We start from the raw sequence: 25546 nt of genomic DNA, 5'->3' as shown, positions 1-25546 counted from the left end.
CCTCTCCGTCTTCCCCTGTGCAAAGGGCTCTGCTGGCACCAACCACCTTTACACAGATCCGTTGGGAAGAGGTGAAGGATCTGTGGGGTATTCCTGGCTCTCAGTTGCATTTCTCCAGCAGCCTAAAGGACCCTGTGATTTGTCACTGCTTGCAGGGTCCTGCAGCCTGTCAGAGGCACGGACAGGGCTGCCAGCCGAGCGAGGCTCTGGCCTGTGCCAGCCTCTGGCTGGCTGTTGGTCAAGTGCTGGAGATTCCCCGTGGGGGTGTTTGTGCTGGGGGAATGGCCAGGCACAACCCCAGCCCCTGCTGGCTCTGCCCAGGGGTTCCTCACTCACCCAGCTCGGGGTGAGCAGCTCCCGCTCTCCTCCCCACAGCGCTCTGCTTCATTTCTCATGCCAAGCCCGAGCCTTCAGAGTCGGGTTTTATTTCCATCAGGCAATAATGCTCATTGCTGTCGTTAGCAGCTCGCACTCAAGCTGTTTGCTTTCTGATGCATTATCAACTTGACCTTCAGTTTCAATTTTTAGCAGAGCCTGGCGTTGAAGCTTCGCAGCGCGGTGGAAAGCGGTTCTGCTTGAGGCACAAAGCGACCTCCGACAGCGATGCAGGGAGGAAACTCGCCCTGGAGATGGGTTATTCTTGCAGCTGGGGCTGGCCCTGGGCTACCACAGCAGGCTGACCTGGGTGGCTGTTACATCTTTATTCATTTATCTTTTTATCTTTATCCGTGTTTGCGCTGGCTCTGGTGATGATGCTCTTGGCCCCTGGTGGTTGCTGGTGGCTGGAGAGTCCTTATTCACTGCTTTTTGGGTTTTAGCATTGCAGAGCTGTTCACCCTGCAAAGGATGTGTTTTCTTCAGCCATTTTGAAGTGTTTTAAGTGCATCCTGCTCCCAGTATCCATCCTCCTCCCCCAGAGCACCCTGCACTGGCAGTGGCTGTCAGCTGGATGGCAGGGCCAGCATCGGGGTGTCCCTGGTGTCCCCACCTCCAGCCCCTGTGCAGCATTTCCCCATGCCCCTGACCTGTGGCATCACTTTGGTGGTCGGACAGACCCACCCAGGACCCTCTGGCTCTGTGTCATTGAGGTCTCTGCTGTCTCCAAGCCCTTGGAGAATGTTTGTGTGATGGAGCTGCCCTGTGCCACACCTCGGGTCTGGGAAGAGGGGAATATTCCCATCCCAACTCCTTAGTCACGTACCTGGATCAATTTTAGTGCCATTTCCCCCCCTCTATTGTTTCATCCTTCACTAAGTTTTCCATATTTTTAGTTAAGAGCCTGATTTATATTTGTGGTGCGTTTGCTCATCCCCATGTGACATCCCTGGCTGTCTCTTTCTGCTTCCAGCCGGGCTCATTACTCGCGGTGGCTGCACCAGGAGGTCGCCCCCAAAAAAGCCACTCCCAAATCTCGAGGCAGGAGCTTTGAGCTCAGCCTTTCGCTCTCACCACGTGCAGGAGAGGGCCCTGACAGCTTCTTCTGTGATCATTTGAGTCCTGGAGGCTTTGAAGCGACACAAACAATGAGTCCTGAGGAAGGGGAGCACGCACCACTCCCAGTGAATCAGGAATCTCATGGGAAGGCTGGAGTTGTGAGGGGAGCTGGGAGTGGGAATGCCATTCCTGCCGGGCTGTGCAGATCCTGATCCCTCCCCGGGATGCCCAGGACTGCCCGGGCTGGGGGGAACATCCACATCGCTGTTCTGCACGGCTGAGCTGGTCCCTGCCCTTAGCCAGGTCCCTGCTTGCTGCAGGCTTGGCAGGCTCTGCGGGAACCTGGCAGAGCCCCCTGAGCCAGGAGCTAATTAAGCACCTGCAATCAAGAGGGGAAGCCGAGTGGCTGCGCTCCCACCGAGCCCTAATGGTGGAGATTAAACCCTGACCCGTGTTTGACAACAGTGGTTACCAGCAGATCCCACAGGGGCCAGAGGGATGAGGATGGCACAGGCAGCGTTGCAGGGGGAGGTTTGGAACTGGGCTCAGGCTGGGTTTTCCAGGCTGTTTTTTGCCCCATTCCTGTGGCACCAGTGACAAAACTCACGGGATCTCCTCTGAGCATCCTCCAACTGCCTGGCCCCAAACTGGCTCCATCAGCTGCCTGTGGGATGTTCACCCTGTCCCAAATATTCCCAATATTCTTCTTTGGTCCTTTCCCAAGCTGGAAAGAGGAGTGGGAATATTGGGGATGGGGGAGGAGGAGAGGGGTCCCCATGCCTCACCTCTGCCTTCTCCCAGAGTCACACCTTATCCCAAGTCAGGGAGCAGTGCTGTGCCATCCTGCTGGAGTAGGGAGTGTGGTCACCTCCTTGCCATCGCTGCCACCCCTCACTTTGATTTCTGGCTTTAGAGGAGTGTTTTGACAAATGGATTTTCGTGCAAAGACAGTGGGAGCATCACTTGGCAAAATCCCCTTCCCAAACCACACAGCCACTGCCCCCCTGACGCCCTGGACTTCTTGCTGTTGGTGATTACATTTTCATTAATTAAGGAGATAAAAACATTGCCAGCATCTGCTGTGGGAAGCGGGGGCTCCCCGGCCCTGCAGGCTGTCACCTGGAGGAGCTGTGTTCCTCGTTAGTTTGATTTAACGAAGCAGCCGAGTAACATCACGGTCATTTCTGAGCTGCCATCGATTTAACCTCTTGTTTGTTTACGGGCCCATCTCCTCAGCCATGTGTGCAGGGAGATGTTCCCTAGCACGAGAGGCTGGTGGCACTCAGGTGTGTGCCCGTGCCAGCCCCCAGCTGCCACTCGCTTGTGCACGCTCCTGCCTGGCCGTGCCAGGCTTTTGGAAGGCTCTCGGTGTTTGCAAACTGCTGCTTTTGTTGGATTTTCTCCACTGATTGCCATGGAAACTGTAATTAAGCTGCACGGTGGCCCCTGGCAGTGTGCTGTGACACCCTGGCCTGGCTGGGGGCTCTGTGGTGGCCAGGGTGAGTGTCCCCAGGCTGGGACATTCCTGTCCTGCTGGCGCTGCCGGCTGCTGCCCGCCTCGCCTGGCTGATCTGTCTGTTTATCCAACTCCCTCCTCTCCATCCATCTGGCTCCCCATATGGGAAACAAGCAGCAAATTGGCCCAATTTCTTACCACAGGAAAATAAACCCCCAAAAAAACCCCTGGAAAGCCCTGGCCACGAGCTCAGGTGGGGATGCTGTGCCCCATCCCTGCAGCTCTCCCTGCCTGCTCAGCACCCAGCACATCGCCCTTCTCTTGGGTTTTGGCTGCAAGGGGCCAAATTTTCCCAGTTTTCCTGCAGCCCCAGTAGGGAGTGAAGTCTCCTGAGCCTGTCCTGCTCCTCTCCAGGTCCATGCTCTGGGAGTCTCTCCCAGCCCCGGTGGTAATTACGCTGACCTTTGCTTAAGCTGTGATCTGTTAGTGGCAGGAGGCATCAGCCGTGTCATTTACTATGCAAATTGAGACCATCAATTACATCCAGACGGTCCCACAATGTTTAATTCTCTCTCCCATCTCTCTCTTTATTGGCATCTGCAGAAATGCAGGAGCAGGAGGGCTCTGGCTTTTTGGAGCTGGAGGCTGGGAGCTCAGCAGTGAAGTGTGGGGGCTCTTCCAATTGTCTCTTTTAATTTTAATTACCTGCTTTTGCAATGGCTTCTTGGAAAGCTGGTCTGGAATTTGGCCAGTGCCATAGGGATGGGAACAAACCCGTCTGCAGGGCCTGGCTGCTGGGTGGTGAAGGGATTGTTTGCTCTTCCCATGGGATGGTTTTGCCAGAGTTTGACCATTCTGTGTGCAGAACCCTTTGCAAATCCTGGGCTGGGGAGGGGCTCCTGCTTGGAACTGGCTGGAAAATCCTCACTGAGCTGCTGGGATGGGACTGTGTGTCTGTCCTGGGGACATCTGGAGTGTGATGTGGTTGTGGCTGAAGGTGACAGGTACCAGAGGAGCGGGTGGGAGGCAGAGAGGAGCTGTGGAGATACAGGGTGGGAGGGAATATGGTGGAGAGGGGCTGAGATGGGGGAAGAGGAGGGGTGAAGGCAGTGACCTGGGAGAGGGGGGGTCAGGGGAGGGCTGGGGGTCACGTCCCAGGGGGTTGGGTGGTGGCCAGGAGGTCTGGCCTGAGGAGGTGGTGAAGTGCTCAGCCCCTCAGTGGGAGCGCTGGAGAGACCCAGCCTGGCCTTTGGGCTGAGGAGCCCTGCGAGGGGGCCATCCCCAGGGGACAGGGACTCCTGGGGTGTCTCAGTGCCAGGGCTCTCTCTGCCACAGGCGGGGTCTGCGTGGCCCAGTCCGTGAAGATCCCGAGGGAGCCCAAGCCGGGGGAGTTTGACAAGATCATCCGCCGGCTCCTGGAGACCTCCCACGCCCGCGCCGTCATCATCTTTGCCAACGAGGACGACATCAGGTGAGGAGGGGGCCTGGGCAGGGATGCACTGGGATGTGTCTGCACTGGGGACCCACTCAGAGCGGCCACCTGGCAAGTGGCTGCCATCCAACCACGGCCACACAGAGCCCAAGGGAGGAAAATCCCATTTTCCGTCAGTTTTGGCAGCTCTGGATGTCCTGAGCTGCTGCTTCACACCACGCAGGGACTGCTCCCAGCTGGACCAGGCACTGGTTCTGCTCTGCAGAGCAGCCCCAGCCCCAGCATGGCAGAGGAACAGATCTGGGGGACATTTCAGGGGCCTTTTGGGGACCTCCCCAGCACTCAGTGCCCAGCAGGGCCGGGGATGTGGCTGCACTTGAGGGTGATGAGCTGCTCTGCAGGAGAAGCGGCGGCTGCGGCTCCGTTGTTTATGGAGCAGAGTGATTCACATGGAGCTACCCCTGATTTCCTAAGTGTCTAATTTATTAATCAGCAAACATTATGTAAATGTGGGTAAACTGCAAGTTTAAATCAGTTTACATCAGATGTGCAAACTCTCCCAGTTTCTTTTTTCCTTCCTTAATAGAAATGTCTGTGGAGCTGACATCGGGTGGGGGTGAGAGGGAAAAGGGAATTACCTTGCAGGATAAATGGCAGGTCCTGTTGTCAGGGTTCTGGAAACATCCAAATGGGACTGCAGCTCTGGGCAGGGGGTTCTGCAGCCTCCTCGAGCCCAGGAGTGGGGTTCTCCACGACCCTGACCCTGCATTGTGAAGCCTGGAAGATGGGAGGGACAGACTGGGAAGGCTGTAGCTGGAATTCTTCGGGTGTAAATCACTGATCCCACGGGAATGTCCTGGATTTGCCCTGGGGAGATCCTGCCTTGCACAGGACCAGGGGAGCCGGAGGTGCTGCTGTCACAGAGTGCGACAGGGGCTGTGACCTGGGGAGGGATGTGCCCTGGGGTGAGCTCGAGCAGCCTGCACAGCTCCCACTGCTCGCCTGCCTCCTCCCATCTCGTCTGCACTCTGCTGGATTTCCATGGGTTTTTTTCCCTTATTACACGTTTCAAACACCATCTGGACTTGAAATGATCAGCTCCGACGCGGGGGCTGAGTCACAACCTGCCTTGGCTCTGCACGGGGAGATGGAGCTGCCCTGGGCTCTGCTCCCACATGGCTGGGGACCCACAGGAGCCCCCGAGGGGACAGTGAGCCCCAGGAGACAGAGCCCACAGGGTCAGATCCAGGTCAGATCCTCCGTTCCCATCCTCCCACCGAGCTCCTGGCCTGGCTGGCACTGGAGAAGGTGCAGGAGTGTCTGGCACCAGGAGGGATGCTCAGCAGGACCAATGGCATCTCTGCTCCCAGCTGCTGCCCAGCTGGGCCCAGCAGAGCCCAGTTGAGCCCAGCAGAGCCCAGTTTAACTCCATGCTGGGCCTGGCAGCACTGGCTGCTCCTCTCCTGGGGCTGGCCATGCTGGGGGCACGTGCTCTCCACGCTGCTGCTTTCCCTGCCTGCTGCGGCATAACCTGATTATTTTTTTCTTTTTTTTTCTTTCTTAATGTTGGGTAATTAAGGGGAAATTCAATTACCAGTCAGCAAATATGCAAATGAAGTGGGAGCAGCAGCCTGTGTGCCTGGGCTGGGAGCACAGAGGGTGCAGGAGCTGAGTGGCACTGCTGGATTTTGTGTGTCCATGTACACCGGGCTGTGCCTGGTGACAAACTTGTGACAGGAGCAGGAGATGCCACCAGCACTGTGCCAGTGTCCCCACTGCCCTGGGGCCAGACAAGGAGCTGGTGGCCCAGCCTCTGCTGCTTCTTTCCACAGAAGGGTGCTGGAGGCGGCCAAGAGGGCGAACCAGACGGGGCACTTCATCTGGATGGGCTCGGACAGCTGGGGCTCCAAAATCGCCCCTGTCCTGCACCTGGAGGAGGTGGCCGAGGGCTCTGTCACCATCCTGCCCAAGAGGGTGTCAGTCAGAGGTGAGATTGCCCTCCTTAACTGCAGGTTTTGGCTGTGAAAACACCGTGGAATCACCATCCTTTGGGCTGGAAGGGACTTTAAAGACCTGATTTGCCCACCAATCGCCTCCTTATTTTCCATGTGCCATGTTTTCCGTACTCTCCCTCTATCACCAATGTACTTGGCATGTACAACAGGCATTTCCTGTTGATCTCAAAATCCCAGAAAGTCTCCGCTTTGCAAAGGATCTTCCCTGAGTGGATTTTCCACTTGCACCTCTGCACAAGTGACACTTTGGACACAATCCCACCACACTCCGGTGTGTCCCCATCGCTCACAACCGCTCCCTTCCCCTCTGCCTGGGGAATTTGGGAGCGTGTGATGCATCCCTCTGTCATCCTTGGGGTTTATCCCCTCACCCACTTTCTCCCCGGGCAGGTTTCGACCGCTACTTCTCCAGCAGGACCCTGGACAACAACCGCAGGAACATCTGGTTTGCCGAGTTCTGGGAGGAGAACTTCCACTGCAAGCTGAGCCGGCACGCGCTGAGGAAGGGCAGCAACATCAAGAAATGCACCAGTGAGAGCTGGGGGGCTGCTGTGGCGGGGTGGGGGCTCACGGGGGGTGTGGTTCTTGTGAGCACGGAGTTTTTCTGATCCTGGTGGGGATCCCGACTGCAGGTTCCCAGCTCCTTCCTCAAACCCCAGTGTGCGTTTTGAGTCATTTCCAGCCAAAAGAGGCTTTGGGGAGGAGTGCAGTAAACAAGGCAGCCGGGGATCTGTCTTGCTGACAGCACTGCTGTCAGGTGATGGTTGGAGGCTCGGGGAGGTGACATGTTTACTGAGAGATGGGAGAGATTTACTGCCTGCCTGGCACCGGCTGAAGACAGATGACGGCGCCGTGGCTCGCGGGCTGCGACGTGGCAGGACTCGGGGACATTGGCGCGTCCCTTTGTCCCCTTGGGAGGGATGTCTTTGGAAGCCATCGTGTGCTGTCAGACAGAGGGGCCTGGCTGTGCCTGCGAAGTTGGATGGTGAAGGTTTTGTTCTCCCCCTGCTTTCACCACTGAGGGTGAGTGAGGTGGTGCTTCCACATCCCTGTCCTTGCAGGCATTCCCCAAGGGATCAGCTGATGATCCGGATGGTGCTTCCACATCCCTGTCCTTGCAGGCATTCCCCAAGGGATCAGCTGATGATCCGGATGGTGCTTCCACATCCCTGTCCTTGCAGGCATTCCCCAGGGGTTCAGCTGATGATCTGGGTGGGTGGGAGCTGAGCAAGCAGCAAGGACATGCAAAGAAACTGGCTTGTGGCCATGGCCTTGGGTAGCCAAGAGCTCCTCATCCTTCTCCAGAGCATCACGGAACCCTCGGCCCCAGGAGATGCATGAGCAGGCCCTGTGAGTGCTGATCTCCTCATCTCCACTGTGATGTAGCTTTTGAGCAGGTGATATTTCAGGGCCAAGGTGTCAGTGGAAGCAGCTGAAACTACGATGTGGCAAATGTCCTAGGAGCTGTCTGTAAATCATCGGAATTTGTCAGCAAATAAACCATCTCCCGAGCGATTGCTTGGCAGATAGAGCAGGGAGCTAACGCCTGGTGAAGCAAATCACCTGCCCCTGCAAATTCCATGAGCTCCTGCCTTGCAGGGCTGATGCAAATGCCCATTTGGGGCTGTTTCCCTCAGGTTTGGGTAGAGCCCAATGTGGCCAAGAAATGCCAGCTTGGCTAGTTTATTCCACCCCCAAAAACCAAACTGAAGGATCCCACTCTGAACCAGACAGCTCCTGGTTCCCATTCCTGGATGGGAGGGTTGGGAGGAAGGTGAGGGCTGGACTGATGGAATTCCTGATGGCAGCTGCCTGTGTTACCCCTGAGACCAGCCCCAGCACCCATCAGATGTTTGCCACAAGCATCCCACGTGGAGGGAGCATCCCTGCTCCTGGATGGGCTCACCCAGCCCAAAAACACAGCAAGGGGTGCTGGGTGCTGCCGCCAGATTTGGACATTCTCCATCCCCAGCTCCCCACAGATGTGCTGGGAGTGATTTTGATTAAGTCCTTCCAAAAGGCAGGACCAGTGGGGTGCTGGGAATTTAATCTAATCCCGTCTCATGCGCCGCTGGGGAAGAGCCGCGTCCCTCCTCCGAGGGGGCCGCCGAGCCTCGTCACGCTCTTGAAAATTAATTACCAGCCCTGTAGAACGATGCACGACCCTGCTATTATAATCAGCAGGTCACCTCCCTTCCGTGGCCCTCATCTATTGGCGCTTGGCAGAGATTTATTGTCTCCAGGTTGGGAACAAGCCTCGGCTGTCTGCTCCACGTTGCCCCTCTGTGCACCAGCCTAATTCCCGTCTGGAAAAAAGCAGCTGGGGCCGGGGGCAAGGTGCTGACAGACAGAGGGACAGCGCCAGGGATGTCTCCTTATCTGCACTGCTCAGCCTTGGCACAGGGATGGGGATGAAAGTGCAGCCTCCACAGGCTGTGCTGTTGCGGCGGGTTGGATTTTGGGATGCGTGCGGGGATGAGGTGACTGAGGGAAGCTGAGGAGCTGAAGGGACCAGCCCCGGATCCTGTGTGTGCAGGATGGTGCTGTGGATGGTGGCAGGGCTGTGACATCCCCATGGGCTCAGCTCCCTGGACAGTCTATTACAGCTCCTCTTTTAATGGGTAATTATCTTGACAAGACAGAGTGGCCTGTCTGCGCCTTCGGAGATGAATATGGGGAAGGGCCTGAAGTTGAGGGAGAAGATTAATGGCTCCTGTCAATAATGTGGAAGGAGGGATCACCTGCCGGGCTTTGCATGAGTAATCTCCACATTCCAAAAGCGTTTTTATAACTTTGAAGGATGGGCTATGAATTCACCTCCCCGATATCATCTTTTCCTGTCGGTCAGTTCCTTATCAGTTCGCTTTAGTGTCATGTCAGTGGCACAGGTCCCAGCACAGGGACCTCCAGCACGGCTCACGGGGCTGTCCCCTCTCCCTGGAGCTTCATCCCACAGCAGGGAAGGAAGGTCAGCACGTGGTGCTTGGTCCCCTGCAGTCCCTGTGAATCCCACCTCTCATCAGGGCACATCCCTACGTGGTGGAGCTGGAGTTAATTTTGGGCACCCTGGCGTGGCTTTCTAGGATGTGCTGCCTCTCCAGAGTAGGGGGGTGGTGCCCTCGGCTCCCTGACAAACCCTCCTTCCCACTGGAGGCCTGGCAGGATGCCTGGCCATGCCTCGGGGCAGGGGCCAGGGCTCTCCATAGCCGTGGTGCCCCTTGGGAGCCGCTCTCTTAGCTGTAATTAACAGCGTGCTGCGTTAATCGGTGTCTTCTGCTAAGTGATTAACATGTTTGTGGTCCCATTAAGGGCGGTTATGACAGGGGGGAAGGCAGCTGTCACTGGTAATTGCCAGATCCTTGCAGGATCCTGCCAGCCAGGCGGCTGTGGGGTCAGCAAGGCAGGGGGTGGCAGGGGGTGGCGAGGGGAGTGGGGTGACAGGAGGCTTTGGGAGTGAGATGGGGACAGGCAGGCAGTGATGGATGCTTCCTGGGCGGTCCTTGGCACCACTGCTGGAGCCTGAGCTGGTGGAAACTCCTGGGAGATGAAGGAGGGATGAAACATGCAGGGGTGAGGGTGGCATGTTGGTCACAGCCCAGCCTGCATCCTGTTGGGGACCTGGGATGTCCCATGGCACAGGGACGTGGCATCCTGAGGGTTCTTGGAAGCGCAGCAGGGTGCAGCACCCACATTTTCAGAACCTCCCAAAGAGGAGGTTGGCTGGATATTCCCCAGGGAATGTTCCTTGGCTGCGTGTGCAGGTTTGGGAGCGGGGTTGGAATTTCCAGCTGCTCCAGTCCAGGATGGGCTCGTTGGCAAGGGTTTGGGCGCAGCAGACACATCCTGGAGGGCGATGGGGAGGTGGAAAACCCTTCCCCTGTCCCCACAGACCGGGAGAGGATCGGCCAGGACTCCTCGTACGAGCAGGAGGGGAAGGTGCAGTTCGTCATCGACGCCGTCTACGCCATGGGACACGCCCTGCACAACATGCACAAGAAGCTGTGCCCCGGCAAGGTGGGGCTGTGCCCCAGCATGGACCCGGTGGACGGCGTGGAGCTGCTCAAGTACATCCGCAGCGTCAACTTCTCAGGTCTGCTGTGCCCTGGGGTGGAGGCAGGAGCGGCCCCGGGGTCTCTGCTCGTCCCCTGTTGCTCTGTGGGTCACTCAGCAGCACCCACAGTTCATTTGTGGTGCCATTTGGCAGCTGCTGCAGTGTGAGTGCAGCGTTGGAGGGAGGGCAGCAGATCAGCAGGCGAGGAGGTCTGAGCTTCCACATCTCCTGAGAGCCTTTGGAGTGTAAATCCAGAAGAAATCCTGCCCTCACCCTGCCCTCACCTGCTGCCCTGCCCTCACCCTGCCCTCACCTGCCATTCTGCACTCATCCTGCCCTCACCTGCTGCCCTGCCCTCACCCTGCCCTCACCTGCCATTCTGCACTCATCCTGCCCTCACCTGCTGCCCTGCCCTCACCCTGCCCTCACCTGCCATTCTGCACTCATCCTGCCCTCACCTGCTGCCCTGCCCTCACCCTGCCCTCACCTGCCATTCTGCCCTCACCTGCTGTCCTGCCCAGCCTCTCCCCCTGCCAGCTCCTCCCTCCCAGCTGCCTCCTGCTGCTCTGCCCTTGTCTGTCTCAGATCTCCTCTGGAAGCGCATCTTTTCCTCTGCCCTTTCTCCTTAATAAACATTTTCTGTCTGGTCCCCTTATTATTTCTATTTATCTCCACCCTCTCATCTCCTCCACAGTGTCTCTTTTATTTATTTTCTCCTCTTGATTCTTCTCTTCCTTCCTTTCATTAGTGTTTATCTCCAGAATTCACTTGATTGAACTTTTAAAGCCGCTTTTCCCCCTTTCTTAGAAGAAGCAGCGAGGGGGGAGCATCAATCCAGAGTCCCCTTGGACCCCTTCAGCAGGGTGGGGGTGCTGGGGGTGCTGTGGGTGCTGAGCCCCCCCTTTCCCACAGGCATTGCTGGGACTCCTGTGACGTTCAATGAGAACGGAGATGCTCCGGGGCGTTACGACATCTACCAGTACCAGATCAGGAACTCCACCCCTGAGTACAAGGTCATCGGGCAGTGGACAGACCACCTGCACCTCAAGGTGAGGGTATGGTCCAAGGGGAAGGTCCTGCAGGTTTCTCTTCTTACCACGTCGAGTCTGGGAGTCCCTGGCTGCAAAGCCAGGCAGCCAAAGGTGGCGGGGGCAGAGGGGAAGGTGTCCCCCAGGTACACACTGGTGCTTCACCACACCCTAGGGACTCTGGGTATGGGGCAGGAGACAGAGCCAGACCCAGCAGATGGGGTTTCCTCAGGGAAAGAGGGGCTTCATTTTGGGTTCCTGTTGTTGAGTGTTCCCAAAAGGCCAATGGAGAGCTTCACCACCTCCCCAGCCCCACGCCAGGTTGGGCTGGGACCATCTGTGGGATGTGCTGATGGGCTGAGGGTCCAGATCCAAGCAGGGCAGGGCACCCCTTGTGCCCAGGCGTGCCCGGCAGGTGCCTGGCATGGCTGGTGCCATCTACCCCACAGGTGGAGAACATGCTGTGGCCTGGGGGCGGGAGCCAGCAGCCCAGCTCCATCTGCAGCCTGCCCTGCAAGCCGGGCGAGAGGAAGAAGCTGGTGAAGGGCATCCCCTGCTGCTGGCACTGCGAGCGCTGCGACGGCTACCAGTACCAGCTGGACGAGTTCCACTGCAAGCGCTGCCACTTCAACGAGCGGCCCAACGAGAACCACACCAGCTGCACGCCCATCCCCATCATCAAGCTGGAGTGGAGCTCGCCCTGGGCCGTGGTGCCCGTCTTCATCGCCATCGTGGGCATCATCGCCACGCTGTTCGTGGTGATCACCTTCGTGCGCTACAACGACACGCCCATCGTCAAGGCGTCGGGGCGGGAGCTCAGCTACGTCCTGCTCACGGGCATCTTCCTCTGCTACGCCACCACCTTCCTGATGATCGCCGAGCCCGACCTCAGCACCTGCTCCCTGCGGCGCATCTTCCTGGGGCTGGGCATGAGCATCAGCTACGCCGCGCTGCTCACCAAGACCAACCGCATCTACCGCATCTTCGAGCAGGGCAAGAAGTCGGTGAGCGCCCCGCGCTTCATCAGCCCCGCCTCGCAGCTGGTCATCACCTTCAGCCTCATCTCCCTGCAGCTCGTCGGCGTCTGCATCTGGTTCATCGTGGACCCGTCCCACTCTGTCATTGACTACGAGGACCAGCGGACTACAAACCCCCACTTTGCCCGGGGCATCCTCAAATGTGACATTTCGGACCTGTCCCTCATCTGTTTGCTCGGGTACAGCATGCTCCTCATGGTCACCTGCACTGTGTACGCCATTAAGACCCGCGGGGTCCCGGAGACCTTTAACGAAGCCAAGCCCATTGGGTTCACCATGTACACCACTTGCATTGTGTGGTTAGCCTTCATCCCGATATTTTTTGGGACGTCGCAGTCGGCGGAGAAGGTAAGGGAGGAGGGGAGAGGCCTGGCTGGTGTCCTGTGTGCAGGGCTGGGAGAGGCTGTGGTGTTTTGAGCAAGAGGAGAACTTCCCTGCAGCGTGGTCAGCTTGGGAATTAGGGTGGGAAGTTTTCCGTGCTCTTTTGGCCCCACTGCCCCTCATGGGTGGGGGCAGTGGGCAGCACAGGCTGCTGCTGTGGGGGCTGGGGGAGGATGAGCCCCCAGGGCAGGTCCCGGGTGTCATGGGCACAATTTCTGCACGGAAAGGGAGCCCGTGCTGCCCAGCTGGCCCCTGTTCCCAGTGCTGAGTTCCCACGGGACTGAGGCCAGCCTGGATGAGGCTCCGTGCTCAAGTGCGAGGGATTAAGAACAAAGAATAAAAATCTCATGAATGAGACCCAAATCCCTTTGCCTGCCAGCCAAAACAGGAATCATCGCGAACGCAAACAGCTCCCGCCTGCCAGCCCAGCGCTGCTCTGATGAACAAACCTTGGAGCTGCTGTTCCCTGGGAATCCCTGGGGTGTCCCAGCACCCGGGTCCCTCTCTGGATCCCCTGTGTCCCCATGGCTTTAGGACACACCTGTTGCAAAGGTTGGCTGAGGGAGCTTTTGCTGAGTTTGTCGTGTCCTGGCGCATCTCTTCTGACAGCATCCATCCCTCGAGGAGGCTGAGTCTGCCCAGCCACCTCTGACCTTGGCTCAACCAGAAAGTCCCACCAGGCCTTCTCTGGCTGGAAGTGTGAAGGAGAATTAAAGGAAATAAATGGAGCCTTTTGCAACATTTCCATTTTGATGAGATGGCAGGGGAGATACTAACAAGAAAGCAGGTTTTTAAAGAAATTATTGCAAAACAAAAGCTCCCTGAAAGCCTCCTTAAAGTGCTTGGCATACTGTGGGTAATAAAGATGGAAATGATAATGATTGTAGATTATGCGCAAGGTTGCTCACCTCTTCACTGCAGCTTGTCACGGGATAATTTAGGGCTGCTGAACGCTGCCTGTCAGGCAGCGGCTCCACAATAGGCTGTGCCTCTCGTTGGGGGTTGTAATGCACAGGCCTGCTCTGTTATTAGGCTGCTAACAAGCTGATTAGAGGCGGAAAAAGTGATGTTCCCAACTCCCCTCGGACGCGGAGCTCTGTCTCACAGCCCGGCCCTGCCTCGAGCCTGCTGAGCCAGTCCTTGAGGGCATTTGGGATTCCAGGCTGGAGTTTGGCTCTGCCAATGTGGGAATGGGCTCTGAGTGTCCCCAGGCCATGGGAATGAGCTCTGACTGTCCCCAGGCTGTGGGAATGGGCTCTGAGCATCCCTGAGCTGCAGCTGAGGGATGGTGGATGTGCTCAGATGATGAGGCTGGCAGGAGAAGCAGGTGATTTGGGCTCTCTCAGTGCTTTAGGTGTTGGTTTGCACTCTTGGGGAGAAAAAGGTGGAGAAGGAGCTGTTGCACAGCCTGCACGGGGAGTGTGGCTCTGAGTGTGTCCTTGGGGTGACAGCTGGGGGCACTGGCCTTGGCATCACCCACATGGTGCTCTGGGGATGCTCCAGGGGCACCCCCAGCTCACTGTGGGGAGGGATCCCATCCCCTCCACCCCACTGCTGCTGAGACTGAGGGCCTCTTTGGCTCTGTGGAGTGTCTGCACCCTCGGCAACAGGAAATCCAGGAGTGTCTGGGCTGTTCTCTCATGGCTGAGGTCCTGAGGATGCCACAGGGCAAACCCACACCCATGACCCCCTGGCACTTCTGCCCAGCTGAGGCTGCAGGGCTGCAGCAAAGGCTTCCTCGTGGTCTGGAGGAGCTGGATTATAATCCCCGTTTTCACTTTTATTTGCTTTACCTCGTGCCCACAACTTTGCATGGAGGTGGCACGTTATTGTAACAAGTCCCCCAAGCCTTTTCTGAGCAGAGCCTCTCGTCCCCGCCAGTCCCGGCGGATTACAGAAATAGCAATAACAGAGCATCTAAAGAAAGAGACAATTTCCTGTGCTGATAAGGTGGCAGCAGAACAGTGGAGTCATTGTCTGCTTCCCCGCTTATCACATTCGCTTTCAGCCAGGGAAAAGAGAGAAGGGAAGGAGTGAGAGGGACTGTCCCGTGGTGTTCAGGGTGCTGAGCACGTTTGCCCTTCCCCAGCATGGTGCAAAACCCCTTGTAGTGGGGCCAGGTGTGGATTTAGAGTGGAGGCAGCTTCCCATTAATGCAGAGATTTGCTGTGGGACACAAGTCTGGGCTGTGCCTCAGGCCTGGGCTGCTCCCTCGGGCAGGACAGGCTCACCCAGGCTCAGCAAAGCTGAGCACAGCGCGGCTTTGGGGGCTGCTGTGGGGTCATTTTGGGTTAGTGCTGTCCCTCAGCGTCATCGCCCTGAGCCAGGGCTGCCTGTGCTCTTTGATCCAGCCCACGAGGCAGCAGGAGCTGGAACTTCCTCAATGAGCACAGCTCACGCCTCCCATGGCTCCCAAGGAAGCTCCAGCGTCGTTAACGGAGGGGCAAAGCGGGGTTCTGGGCTGGAAGCCAATTAAGAGAGTGGGAAGTGAAACTGTGAGAAATGGTCATTTTTTGCAGTGGCAGAAGGTTAACTGAGCAGAGCTTCACGGCTGTGTGGAGGCTCCGGGCTAAAAATATTCCTGTCTGAGCTGGTGAGGGGTTTGCTGCGGCGAGACACGGCTGCGGGGGCTGGAGCGGGCAGGAAAACGCTTCCTGCAAGCCCAGCATGGGGGGAAGGTGGCCACAGTGGCCCTGGGAGACCCCAAAAGTTCTGCAGGAGGCAGAAAGTGGGGCGGGGAGCTGGGGCCAGCGGGGTCTCAGCACAGGGGGGTCCCTGGAAACACCGGGAGAAGCGGCCCAGGAGCGAGGGGGGAGCACGCACGGAGATGGCTGAGCTTGGCTTGGCTCAGCCCAGCTTAGCCCAGCTCAGCTTGGCTCAGCTGCTCTCTCCCTCCTCGCTGAAACGCCCCCAAGCTCCGAGGCACAGGGAAGGGGGACTCTCTGCAGAGGCACAAAATATGGAAATTGCTGGGTTGGCAAGGAAGGCAGGGAGCCAGGGGGATGAGGGTGCTGAGCTGAGCCCTGCCCCGCCAGGGCCACGCTGTGCTGCTGCCCAGGCAGGGCTTGGGGTGCCTGGAGTTGGGGTCCCAGTGTTTCCCTCATTCCTGGCCAGTCCAGGACACCCGTGGCAGAGTTTGGAGGGTTGGAGTGAATTAAAAAAAAAGAAAAAAAAGAAATAAAAAAAGCGCACATATTCTGGCACAGAGATGTGTTTTGACTTTGCTTGATGAAATGACATTTTTATTTCCAAAAACTGCCTAGAGAGAGAAGGTGGAACAAACAAACCGGCGCGTGTGACAGCAGGAGGTTTTATTCTGGGGACAAACCAAAGTTTTTCAGTTGACTCAGAAGCAGCTCAGTGGCATTTTCCCTCTGGGGCTGAGTCGGAACGCTCTGGGCTCTGGGCCAGGTGCTGGTTGGCTTTGCAGGGTCACGGGTGGGATCTGGGGGGGTCCTGGAGCAGCTGTGTCCCACCAGCTCTCGCTTTTGGGAGCTGTGCAGAGATTCTGCCTCACGGGTGCTCTCCATCACCTTTTCACTTCAGAAACCCTCAGGTGTGTCCCTGGGGACATGGGGACCCTGTATGGCTGCTGCTGCAGCCCCCAGGCTTCCTGGCTCCTTCTCAGAGGGCATGAAATCCCACTGTGAAACACCTCCAGGGGAACCCCTGGGCATTGAATCAGGTGAAGTTCAGGAGCTGTTTTAAAGCTCCTTCTCAAGCCTTGAGGGTGACCTGCACACAGGTGTGTGCAAAGGCATCTGGAGACCCAGAGCCCCCTCCCTGCTCCTCCCCAGAGCCTCAGAACTCCTGCTGAAGGGGATGCTGGAGAGAAGGAGCAGATGCTGGCGGAGCAGGGATGCCCATGGAGCAGGGACTTGTCCTCCTGTCCTCCCCGAGAGGTGGGATGGGCAGAGGGAGGATGGGGGGGTCTCTGCTTCCAGTTGCCACCTGCTTCAGATGCCCCGGCTTGAGAGGAGCCTGCCAACTGCTCTCCATAGAAAAATGGATTATTCTACAGTCAGATTAATGGGCTTTCATTTTGCAAAACATCTGTCACTGTTAGTCCTGGACAGTGAGCGTGAAATTAGTTTTGACTGCAAAAAGGCGGCGTCGGTGTGTAATATGTGACTTACATGACAAGAGCCCAGGAGTCAGCTGGGGAATGGGAATTACCTGTTGAAGGGAGAAGGGCGGTGGGGCGTGCCCTGGTGTCAGGTGTCCTTGCTGTGCCCAGCACCAGCCTTGCAGCTCCTGCCCTGAGGCTGGTGGAGCATCAAACCTCACCTTGAGCGCCAGCACTGCCAACATTCCAGCGCTGCCTCCCCACTCCTTTCATTTAACCCCAACTTTCCCTCGTTTCCCCGTTTCCTCCTTTCCCTTTTGGATCCCACAGGGGCTTTGGGCTCTCAGCTGGTGGCCTTGTGTCTTGCAGATGTACATCCAGACCACGACGCTCACCATCTCGGTGAGTCTGAGTGCCTCGGTGTCCCTGGGCATGCTCTACATGCCCAAGGTGTACATCATCCTCTTCCACCCGGAGCAGAACGTCCCCAAGCGCAAGCGGAGCCTCAAGGCGGTGGTGACAGCGGCCACCATGTCCAACAAGTTCTCTCAGAAGGGAGGGTTCCGCCCCAACGGAGAGGCCAAGTCGGAGCTCTGCGAGAACCTGGAAACGCAAGGTGAGGCAGCTCACAGCGGGATCCTCCGGGGATCCTAAACGGGAACGGGGAGAGCTGAGCTCCGTCTGCACATCCCTGGCTCCAGAGGGCTGGGGGAGGCCGCAGTGAGCAGGGCTGGCAGCTCCCGTGGTGCCCAGGAGGGCAGCAGGGCTGGGGACATCAGCGCAGCACCGAGGGGACATTTTTCACTCTGTCACTGCCGGGTCACGTATCCTTAAATAAACAACAGAATAAATAATTCACAGGGCTTTGATACGGGCAGATCAGCTACGAAAACATCGCGGCTAACAAATAGCTCTGTCAGCTCCAATTCCTTCTGCTCTATCTAATTGTTATCTGGGAGCACCACTTGGAGACCTGCAGCAAGGTTCCACTGCCAGCCAGGCACCACGAGCTGCTGGCGTCCCCTCCCTCTGGGGACACCTTTGTGCTGCTCAGGGTGTCCCAGGCTGTGCCAGCACCTGCCCGTGCCCTTGGATGGAGGTGTCCCTGTGCCTGCTCACCCCGAGGGACCTGGGGACCTCGCAGAGTGCTGTCCCCACCAAGGGCAGTGGCACAACGCTGCAGGGAGTGGTGGGGTTCATTGCTCTGTGGCTTTTTCTGTGCCACCCTGGGACGTGTGGTGGCTTTGGAGCCATCGCTGCCTCCTCTCCTGGTGTGTCTGAGGGCTGGAGAAGCTGGGGGTGGCAGCAGGGTTGTGTCCCTGTGGCACCCTCAGCGTGAGGGGACAGCCAGGGTGGTTTTGTGTCCTGCTGCCGTGGAGTGGTGACCAGGGACGTGGGACACCCAGCTGGGACCCCAAAACCCCCTGGGACCCCACGAATTGTCCCAGGCAGGGCTGGCTGGGACAAGCTGAGCTTTGGGAAGGGTCTGTCTGTAGGGGGTTGCTGAGGGGAGTGGAGGGGAGCCTGAGAACACATTCCCACTGCCCATGGCACATCCTGGGGGCTCTCTTTGGGGTTAAGTGTCCTTGGGGAGCACCCACAGCTGCTGTGGGGCTCAGGAAGGACCCCAAGCGCCAGCACTGCACTGAGCAAACCCTGCCACATCCCTGCTGGCACCTCCTGGCACGATGACCAGGTCAGGGGAGGGGACGGTGGCCTCTGCTGATGACCCACGTGAGCTCTGTGTCTCCTTCCAGCACTGGCCACCAAGCAGACCTACGTCAGCTACAGCAACCACGCCATTTAGCTCCAGGAGCAGAGCAGGAGGGACAGCGGCACGGGACAGGCAGGTGGCAGCCAGGGGACACGCCCCGGGGGAAAATGCCATCGACAGCAGCAAAAAAAAATCCATAAAGAAACACTAAAACTCTTCCAGCGCCCACGGTGGCGATGCATGGCTCCCACGGAGGGATGGAGGAGCACGGGCAAGAGGGCACGGACTTCAGCAAGTCTTTGGATTTGTTTTTTTTCCTGTATTTTGGCAAAAAAAAGGAGGAAAAAGAAAATAAGAGCCCCAGCATTTTCCCTTTTCTGGAATTTGTGAGATTGTTTGTGGTTGTGCAGAACCTTCTGTTTTATTTTTTTTATTATTTTTTTAATCCTCCATTTTCTTTCGTTCCTGTCTTCCTCCGTCCCTCTTCACTCTCTTCCCCATATCCTACCAAATTCTATATGTTGCAAAAAGGAAAAATAAATAAAAATACTTAAAATTTACATTAAAAAAAAAAACAGACAGCAAAATAAAATAAAATAAAACCTAGACTGTGTTCAAAGTGCTGATTTCTATAGGTGGTTCCTTAATGTATGTGATGACCATATGGATTGAAATATGTCTGCTTTATGTACTGACCAGTCAAAAAACAAAAACACACAAAAAAAAACAAAGTTCAGTGCCTGGATGTTTATGAATTATTCGATGACTGTGTAGAGCATGATCATTTTTATACGAGGAGATTTCTAATAAAAGACCCTGGTTTTGCACTCGGCGTTTGCTGTCTCTTGGTGACTTGGTTTCAGGAGGTGCCAGGGAAGGTTTTTGGGTGGCCAAACCCTCTGGGAGAGCTCAGGGCTTGGTGTCCTTCCTCTGCAGGCATCCCTGGAGATTCCAGGCAGTGCAAACTGTGGCAGAGGGGATGGGGCAGGGACAGGGGAGCTTGGCAGGTCCCTGGGGCAGCTTTGGGGTGCAAAGAGCTGATTCCTCCTCGTGTTCTCTTCCCAAGCTGTGAGGATGGAGCAGAAGAGAGATTTCCCAGGGCTTCCCACACCTTCAGGCTGCCTGGAGCCCCCCTGCCTGGAGGGACTTGTTTAAAAATTGTGCAGGTGTGGCACTTGGGGACATGGTGGCATTGCTGGGTGGACTGGAGGACCTCAGAGGGCTTTTCCAATCAAAGACCAACAAAAGCAGCTCTGCCTTGTGGGGAGGGCTCCTCTTCCAGGCTCCAGCCTGTCCTTGGGATGGCACAGCCATTGTGGCTGTTCCCAGAGCCTGGCCTGGGCCTTTTTGGGGCAGTTTGGGGCCTTGGCTGCTGCTGTTTCTGCCTCTGGCCCAGGAATTCCGAGTGTTTTCCTCTTGGATTGGGGCTGGCTGTGCTTCTTGGCTGCTGGGTCAGGAGAGGAGGATCCAGACCTGTCTCTTTTTTTGTGAAATAGGGAAAAGAGGCAGAGAGGTGCTGGGTGCCTCCACTTCTGGCCAAGCTTTGTTTCAATAAAAAGCCCAATAAAATGCTGGAGCTGGGGGTGACCTGGCCTGGGAGGGGGTGCTGGGATGGCTCCCTGTCCCTTTGTGCCTGTTCACCCAAAATGCTATTTCCCCACCCTCTGAGCCTGTGTGATGTCACCCCTGTGTTTTGCACATTTCTAGAGGTGTTTGTGTGTTAATCACAGCTCTGCTCTCCCCCTGGGGGGTGTGGGGGGCACCTGGGTGCCCCGAGCCCCACGGGAGCCTCAGCCAGGAATTGGTGGCAGAGGGAAATGCAGCTGCTCGCTGCCTGTGCACAGAGGACAGGAGTTAAAAAAAGGGGGGAAAAAGCAGTGTAATGAAAAGCTCGAAACTTTGATAAGATCATACTTGTCAAAAGAGCTTCTCAGGAGAAAAAACTGCTCGGCTCCCAGCGCATCCATCACTGTCAGATGGGATGTGAGGCACTGCCTGGCTCAGAGGGCTCTGAGAAAACCCGAGCTGATGGCTGTGCTGCAGCCTCTGGCTCGGGGATTCTGCTCCCACGGTGTCAGGAGCAGCTCTCACCCCGAATCCTGCCTGATCATGACTGCAAAGGCTGATCCTGACTTCATTCCAGCCTCCACCTGCCTCCCCTCGCTGTGTCTGTGAGGGTGCTCCAAGCCCTGCAGAAATGCCCCATTTTTGTCCCCCCAAACCTGAGCTGCTGGAGGAGCCCTGTCCCTCCCAACCCACTCCAGTGGTGGATGCAGTGACCTCCCAACACAGCTGGTTGGTTTTATCCAGCACCTCACGGCACAGTGCTGTTTAATTCCCAGCACCTCTTTGATGATGGCAGCTAATTAAAAGGGAGCAGCCTGTGAGCCATGGAGGTGGATGGGGATCCAGCCAGGCTCTGCTCTGGATGCTGCAGCAGGGGCCTGTGAGGATCCAGATTCTGCTTTTCTGTTTTTGCTTAATATTTTTGAGGGTAGCTCTGCCTGTGGCTGGGGAGAAGAGCAGAGTGGATACTGATTCCTGGATATCAGATTCCTAGTTTTTGGTATTTTGGGTATTTTTTTTTTTAATGAGGTATCTGGAAATTGTGGCCATCATTTCTCCTCCTCACCTCCCTCAGAGCTTTAAAAGCACTTGTCTGATTTTCCTCTTATTTGTGTGAAGGGCTATTGAATTTAAACAACGATAATTGCCTGAGTTCCCTGAGTGCTTGACCTGCAGATTTTTCACTTTTTCTGGGACTTTGAGAAGTGGTGAGGAAAAAACCTGGGCTGGTGCCAGCTCCCTCCATGCCCTGCTCGTATCTTCCTGCCCTCCTGGAACTTTCTGTTGTCCTTGGCTGCTGTTCCCAGTCTCCAGCTCTTCTCCTGAGCTCCCTTCTCCAGGGACAAGCAGGAACTTTCGGGGTCCCAGGGCACAGCTGGGGGCTGGAGTGGGAGCTGTGCCCCCGCCTGGAGCAGCAGCAGCCTGGAACCAGTCATTAACTCTCTTCTGTGAGAGGCAAATTACAGACTTCGGTGGCATAATTAGGCCAACTCGATGGGAAATGGAAAAACAAGATAATTTCCCTGCGAATTTTCCAGCCTGCCTGCCACCTCGTGCCTCCCTTCCTGTGTCTTGGGCAGAATCAGCCCCTCTGGGCTTGGAGATCTCCTGTTCCTCCTGGGGAGGAAATCTGGATGAAGGGGATGGGAAGAGCAGGGCTGGAGCAGAGCTTGGCTTGGACAGGACAGGAGGGCAGGGCTCCACTCAAGCAGAGCCCCAAGGACTCATTTTCACCCCAGGAGAGCACAGTGATGCTCAGAGCAAGGCGGGACCCGGGGTCAGAGCAGAGGTGGGTGCTGTGGCTCCATCCACGGTGCAGGAGCAGCTCTGGGAAAAACTGGAGCTCGTTTCTCTGCTCCAAAGCATTGGAGGAGCTGTGATGAGCTGCTGGGAAGGTGGGCAGTGCCTCTGAGAGGGGTTGAGGGGACAGTGGGTGCCCTGGAGGGAGGTGGCAGCACCCAGCCCTGTGGCTGGGGAAGGTCCAGCAGCAGTGGAGCTCCCTTTGGAGCAATCCCTGTGGCTGGAGCCACGGATGGAGGCACCAGTTGTGTATCTGAGGGCTTCTCCCCAGCCCCAATGTTCTCTTGTAGGGCCCAGTGAGTCAATGGTGGTCTGTGTTGAAATCTCACTTCAGTGGTGAAAGCTGCAATTAGCATTTAATGAAGCTTCTTGCTTTTATTTTTAGGTAACCTCCGATTCCCTGACTGTGTAATTTAGTCCTCCATTGCTTGGAGATAATTAAAGTATGTCACTATAATTTGCTTTTTTTAAAAGCCTGTAATTATGTTTTTATTGAGAATAAAAAACGTGGAGGGGAGGGGGAAGCGAAAACAATGTTAGGGGAGGAGAAAGCTTTGGACAGGCAAGGGGACTTCTTCCAGCTTGATGGGTTTGGAGCTGGTTCCAGGATGCTGGGTAGGCTGGGGACAGAGGAAAAGCTCCTGCTTTGAGTGGGAAATAGTGAGGTGAGGTGTTTGGAGTGGAGAGCTGAGAGCTCTGGGGCTCCTGAGTCCCTGAGCGTGGTGGGGGCTGCAGGAAGGACCAGCCGGGCTCCTTGGCATCGTTCTCCTCCCTCCTGCCCCCCGAGCCTGGGGCAGCGCAGCCGAGGTCTCATCCCTGCCCTCCCCACTCCCAAAATTGCCCTTCCCAGCCCAGCAAACATCTGTGGGCACGCAGCAGCATCTCTGCCCTCCCCGCACAGCCAGAATTACCAGCCAGGAATTCCAAATCCCTCCCCAGGCCTGCCAGCTCGGGCTCTGTGTGCATCTCCAAACGCTGCTCCGGATGTCAAACAGCCGCTGTCCCTCCGTCCCCCCAGGGCTGTGTGACACCCAGTGAGCCAGCCGGAGTGTCCTGCCTGGCTGGTGGCCCCGGGCCAGGCGCTGCTGCTGGGCAGCCCAGTGAAACCAGTGAAACCAGTGAAACCAGTGCCTGCCAACTGGGAGGGACCGCGGCCGCAGGAGCCGCTCACCTGCAATTCACAGCCTGGAAATTGGCTGCTGGAGGGAAGTTGAATAACGAATAAATTCGAGATAATTGATTGGCCTGTGGCCAGTTCACAGCCGGGGAGAGCTGAAATGAGTTGGATTGTTGGCTTTTTCTTTAAGTTAGTCTCACTCAAAAAATGTGAGCGCTAAGAGGTTACATTTAGTTTGGAATATATTTAATTCATTAAAATGTTGATCTCTGCTGCAGAGTTCAGATCTGATTCCAGGCTTTATTCCTTATCTAAATGCAAAGGTTTCTTGCCAGAAATACAAAGCAGAAAAGAAATGTCGGTGCTTAGGAAATGTGACATGATGGAAGGAGCCGGGGCCGGACTGCGCCGCACTGCGGGGAGCCTGCTGGGACTTGAGCTGTCACCCTCACCTGGCCGGTCCTGGTTTCCTCCTTCCCACACTGGGGTGCAGCATTTGGGGTGCCATCCCCCGGTGTCCCCACGTCCCGGGTGCTGCCGGTGTCACCCCGAGCTCGCTGCAGCCGGTGCCCCCTCCGGGCTCCGGGATGCTGCGGGATTTGGTGCAGTGCCCTGCAAAACTTCCCTCGGGAGCTGCCGCCTCCTCACGGAGCTCAGGCCAAAGTGACTCAGGAAAGTTTTGGATAGAGCAGTATTAGGTTCTGTTTTGTCGGGCCAGGGTTTTATGAGCCCTTAAAAGGGAACCTAATACACCCAAGGATAGCTTAGCTATTACCTTTGGAGGGAAATAATGAGCAGGATGGCTTCTGCTGCAGTGTTAGAAACAGAAAGGTTTAATAAAAGGCAAAATAATAAACAGAAAATCCGAGCCAGGTACAGAGGTCTGCCCCTGGTAGAAACACCTTCACAAAAGCCTCGTGGTTCCTTTGTTCTCTCCTCTTCTACCTTATGGCCCAGGCGGGACTTTTTGGCTTCTATCCAATTAGGTGACCCCAAGGTTTTAGTGATGTCTCAGGAGTCCTATAAAGTAGCTTTTCACCCGATCGTTGAGAGAAACTTCTGAGCTTCCTTCCTTTTTTGGGAGACAAAGGCTAGTTTGCCCCTCTCTCATTGGGGGCATCCTCCTACACTCCTTCAGAGCAGTACCAGGCCAGGGATTTCTTTCCCCAAATCCCTGCTCCCCTCTCGGGCACCCGAGCTGGTGGCACTGGGAGCGGGCTCAGGCCCCGGCCACGCTCGCAGCTCGTCTGTCCCCCACCCTTGCTGTGAGAAATGTCCCTCCCCAGCCCGCTGCCACCGCACCTTCCTCGCAGAGCCTTTGTCATCTGCAGGGGATGACAAAGGGAAGGAGCAGCACTTAAAACCCCCTAAAATCCACACACCATCACCAGCTTTTGTACCGGTTGCTATGGGAACCCCATACGTGCACCGGAAACGCTGGAGTATGCAAATGAGCTTCTTAATTAGTTCTCCTCAGCCTTTCATGCTCGTGGTGCAGCAATTTGATCATTAGATGAACATGCCACTTCATTATCGGCAGCTTAACCAAACACGAGCTGGGGTGACCTTTGGGGCGGGCAGGGTGCCTCGGGAGCCGGCTGAGGAGAGGGATGACGGGGCCCAGGGGCTGCACGGACCTGGGAACCTTCTCCAGCAGCTTCCAGAGCGGTGGAGCTGCGGGTGTGGGTCCTGCTGCCTTTGGAGAGGAGCAGGGAGGCGCGGGCTGTGTCTGCAGACAGCGAGCTGGGAAGCGCTGCTTGGCTGGAGCTGCAGGACTGAGCTCCAGGAGAGGAGGCACGGCTGGAAAAGCCGAGCCCTGAGCACCCCCCAAGCCCTGCGGGGTCGGTGTCAGTGTCACCCCGCTCTGCTGGCCTCGGGGACAAGCGCTGGGCGCGCTGCCCCCAGCCCCGCGTGCTGGAGATGCCAGCCGGCTGCACGCGTGAGCTCACGCTGTAAATGCTATGAGTTTTTCACCAAACAAGCTTCATTAATCGTCTAATAACCGGATTAATTAAGGACACTGAAAGTAAACAGCAAGAATGTAATTTGCCTCTGATTGCCGTGTAATTGCGGGAGTATGGTCCTATTTGCATATGCAGAAAGTGTTGTTGACAGTGGCTCTGGGACAGGGACAACAATGGATGGAGGGCAAATGTGTCCTTGGGGTGGCCAGATCCCCTCAGCCGTGCTCCTCCCTGCCTTTGGTGCTGCCTGCATGTGTTTTGCTCTGTGGTTCTCTGCCTTCTTCCCAATTAACCAGCCCTCCTGCTATTTGTGGAGCTTTCCGAGCTATTTGCTTAGGCAAACACTGGTGCTCCAAATAGACTGGCAGATCCGTTTGGGAACGCTCCTGTGTCCTGGGAGACAGCAGAAAGAGCTGGGGAGGAGCCCCTCTCTGCCTGTCCTGGTTGGGCTTAGGGCCTCTTCTCCCTTTGACCCCAGGGGGATT

General features: G+C 56.6%; 1 protein-coding gene across 4 annotated transcripts in view; it reads left to right on the top strand.

The window, feature by feature from the left end:
• Positions 1-19446, top strand: part of GRM4 (glutamate metabotropic receptor 4) — a 34234-nt gene extending 14788 nt beyond the window's left edge. For all 4 annotated transcript variants that reach the window (XM_039695834.1, XM_039695835.1, XM_039695836.1 and 1 more), the window contains exons 4-11: positions 4226-4361; positions 6155-6309; positions 6728-6868; positions 10227-10427; positions 11301-11437; positions 11866-12801; positions 17270-17516; positions 18658-19446. In XM_039695834.1, coding sequence (XP_039551768.1) covers positions 4226-4361; positions 6155-6309; positions 6728-6868; positions 10227-10427; positions 11301-11437; positions 11866-12801; positions 17270-17516; positions 18658-18707 — 2003 coding nt within the window. In that variant the 3' untranslated portion in view covers positions 18708-19446. The remainder of the gene's footprint in view (positions 1-4225; positions 4362-6154; positions 6310-6727; positions 6869-10226; positions 10428-11300; positions 11438-11865; positions 12802-17269; positions 17517-18657) is intronic.
• Positions 19447-25546: the final 6100 nt, after the last annotated feature.

The sequence above is a fragment of the Passer montanus genome, unplaced genomic scaffold (assembly GCF_014805655.1).
Source record: "Passer montanus isolate IOZ18808 unplaced genomic scaffold, ASM1480565v1 scaffold93, whole genome shotgun sequence".
In the NCBI taxonomy this organism is placed as follows: domain Eukaryota; kingdom Metazoa; phylum Chordata; class Aves; order Passeriformes; family Passeridae; genus Passer; species Passer montanus.
The sequence above is the reverse complement of the archived record's forward strand: the minus strand, read 5'-3'. Positions and strand labels throughout refer to the sequence as shown.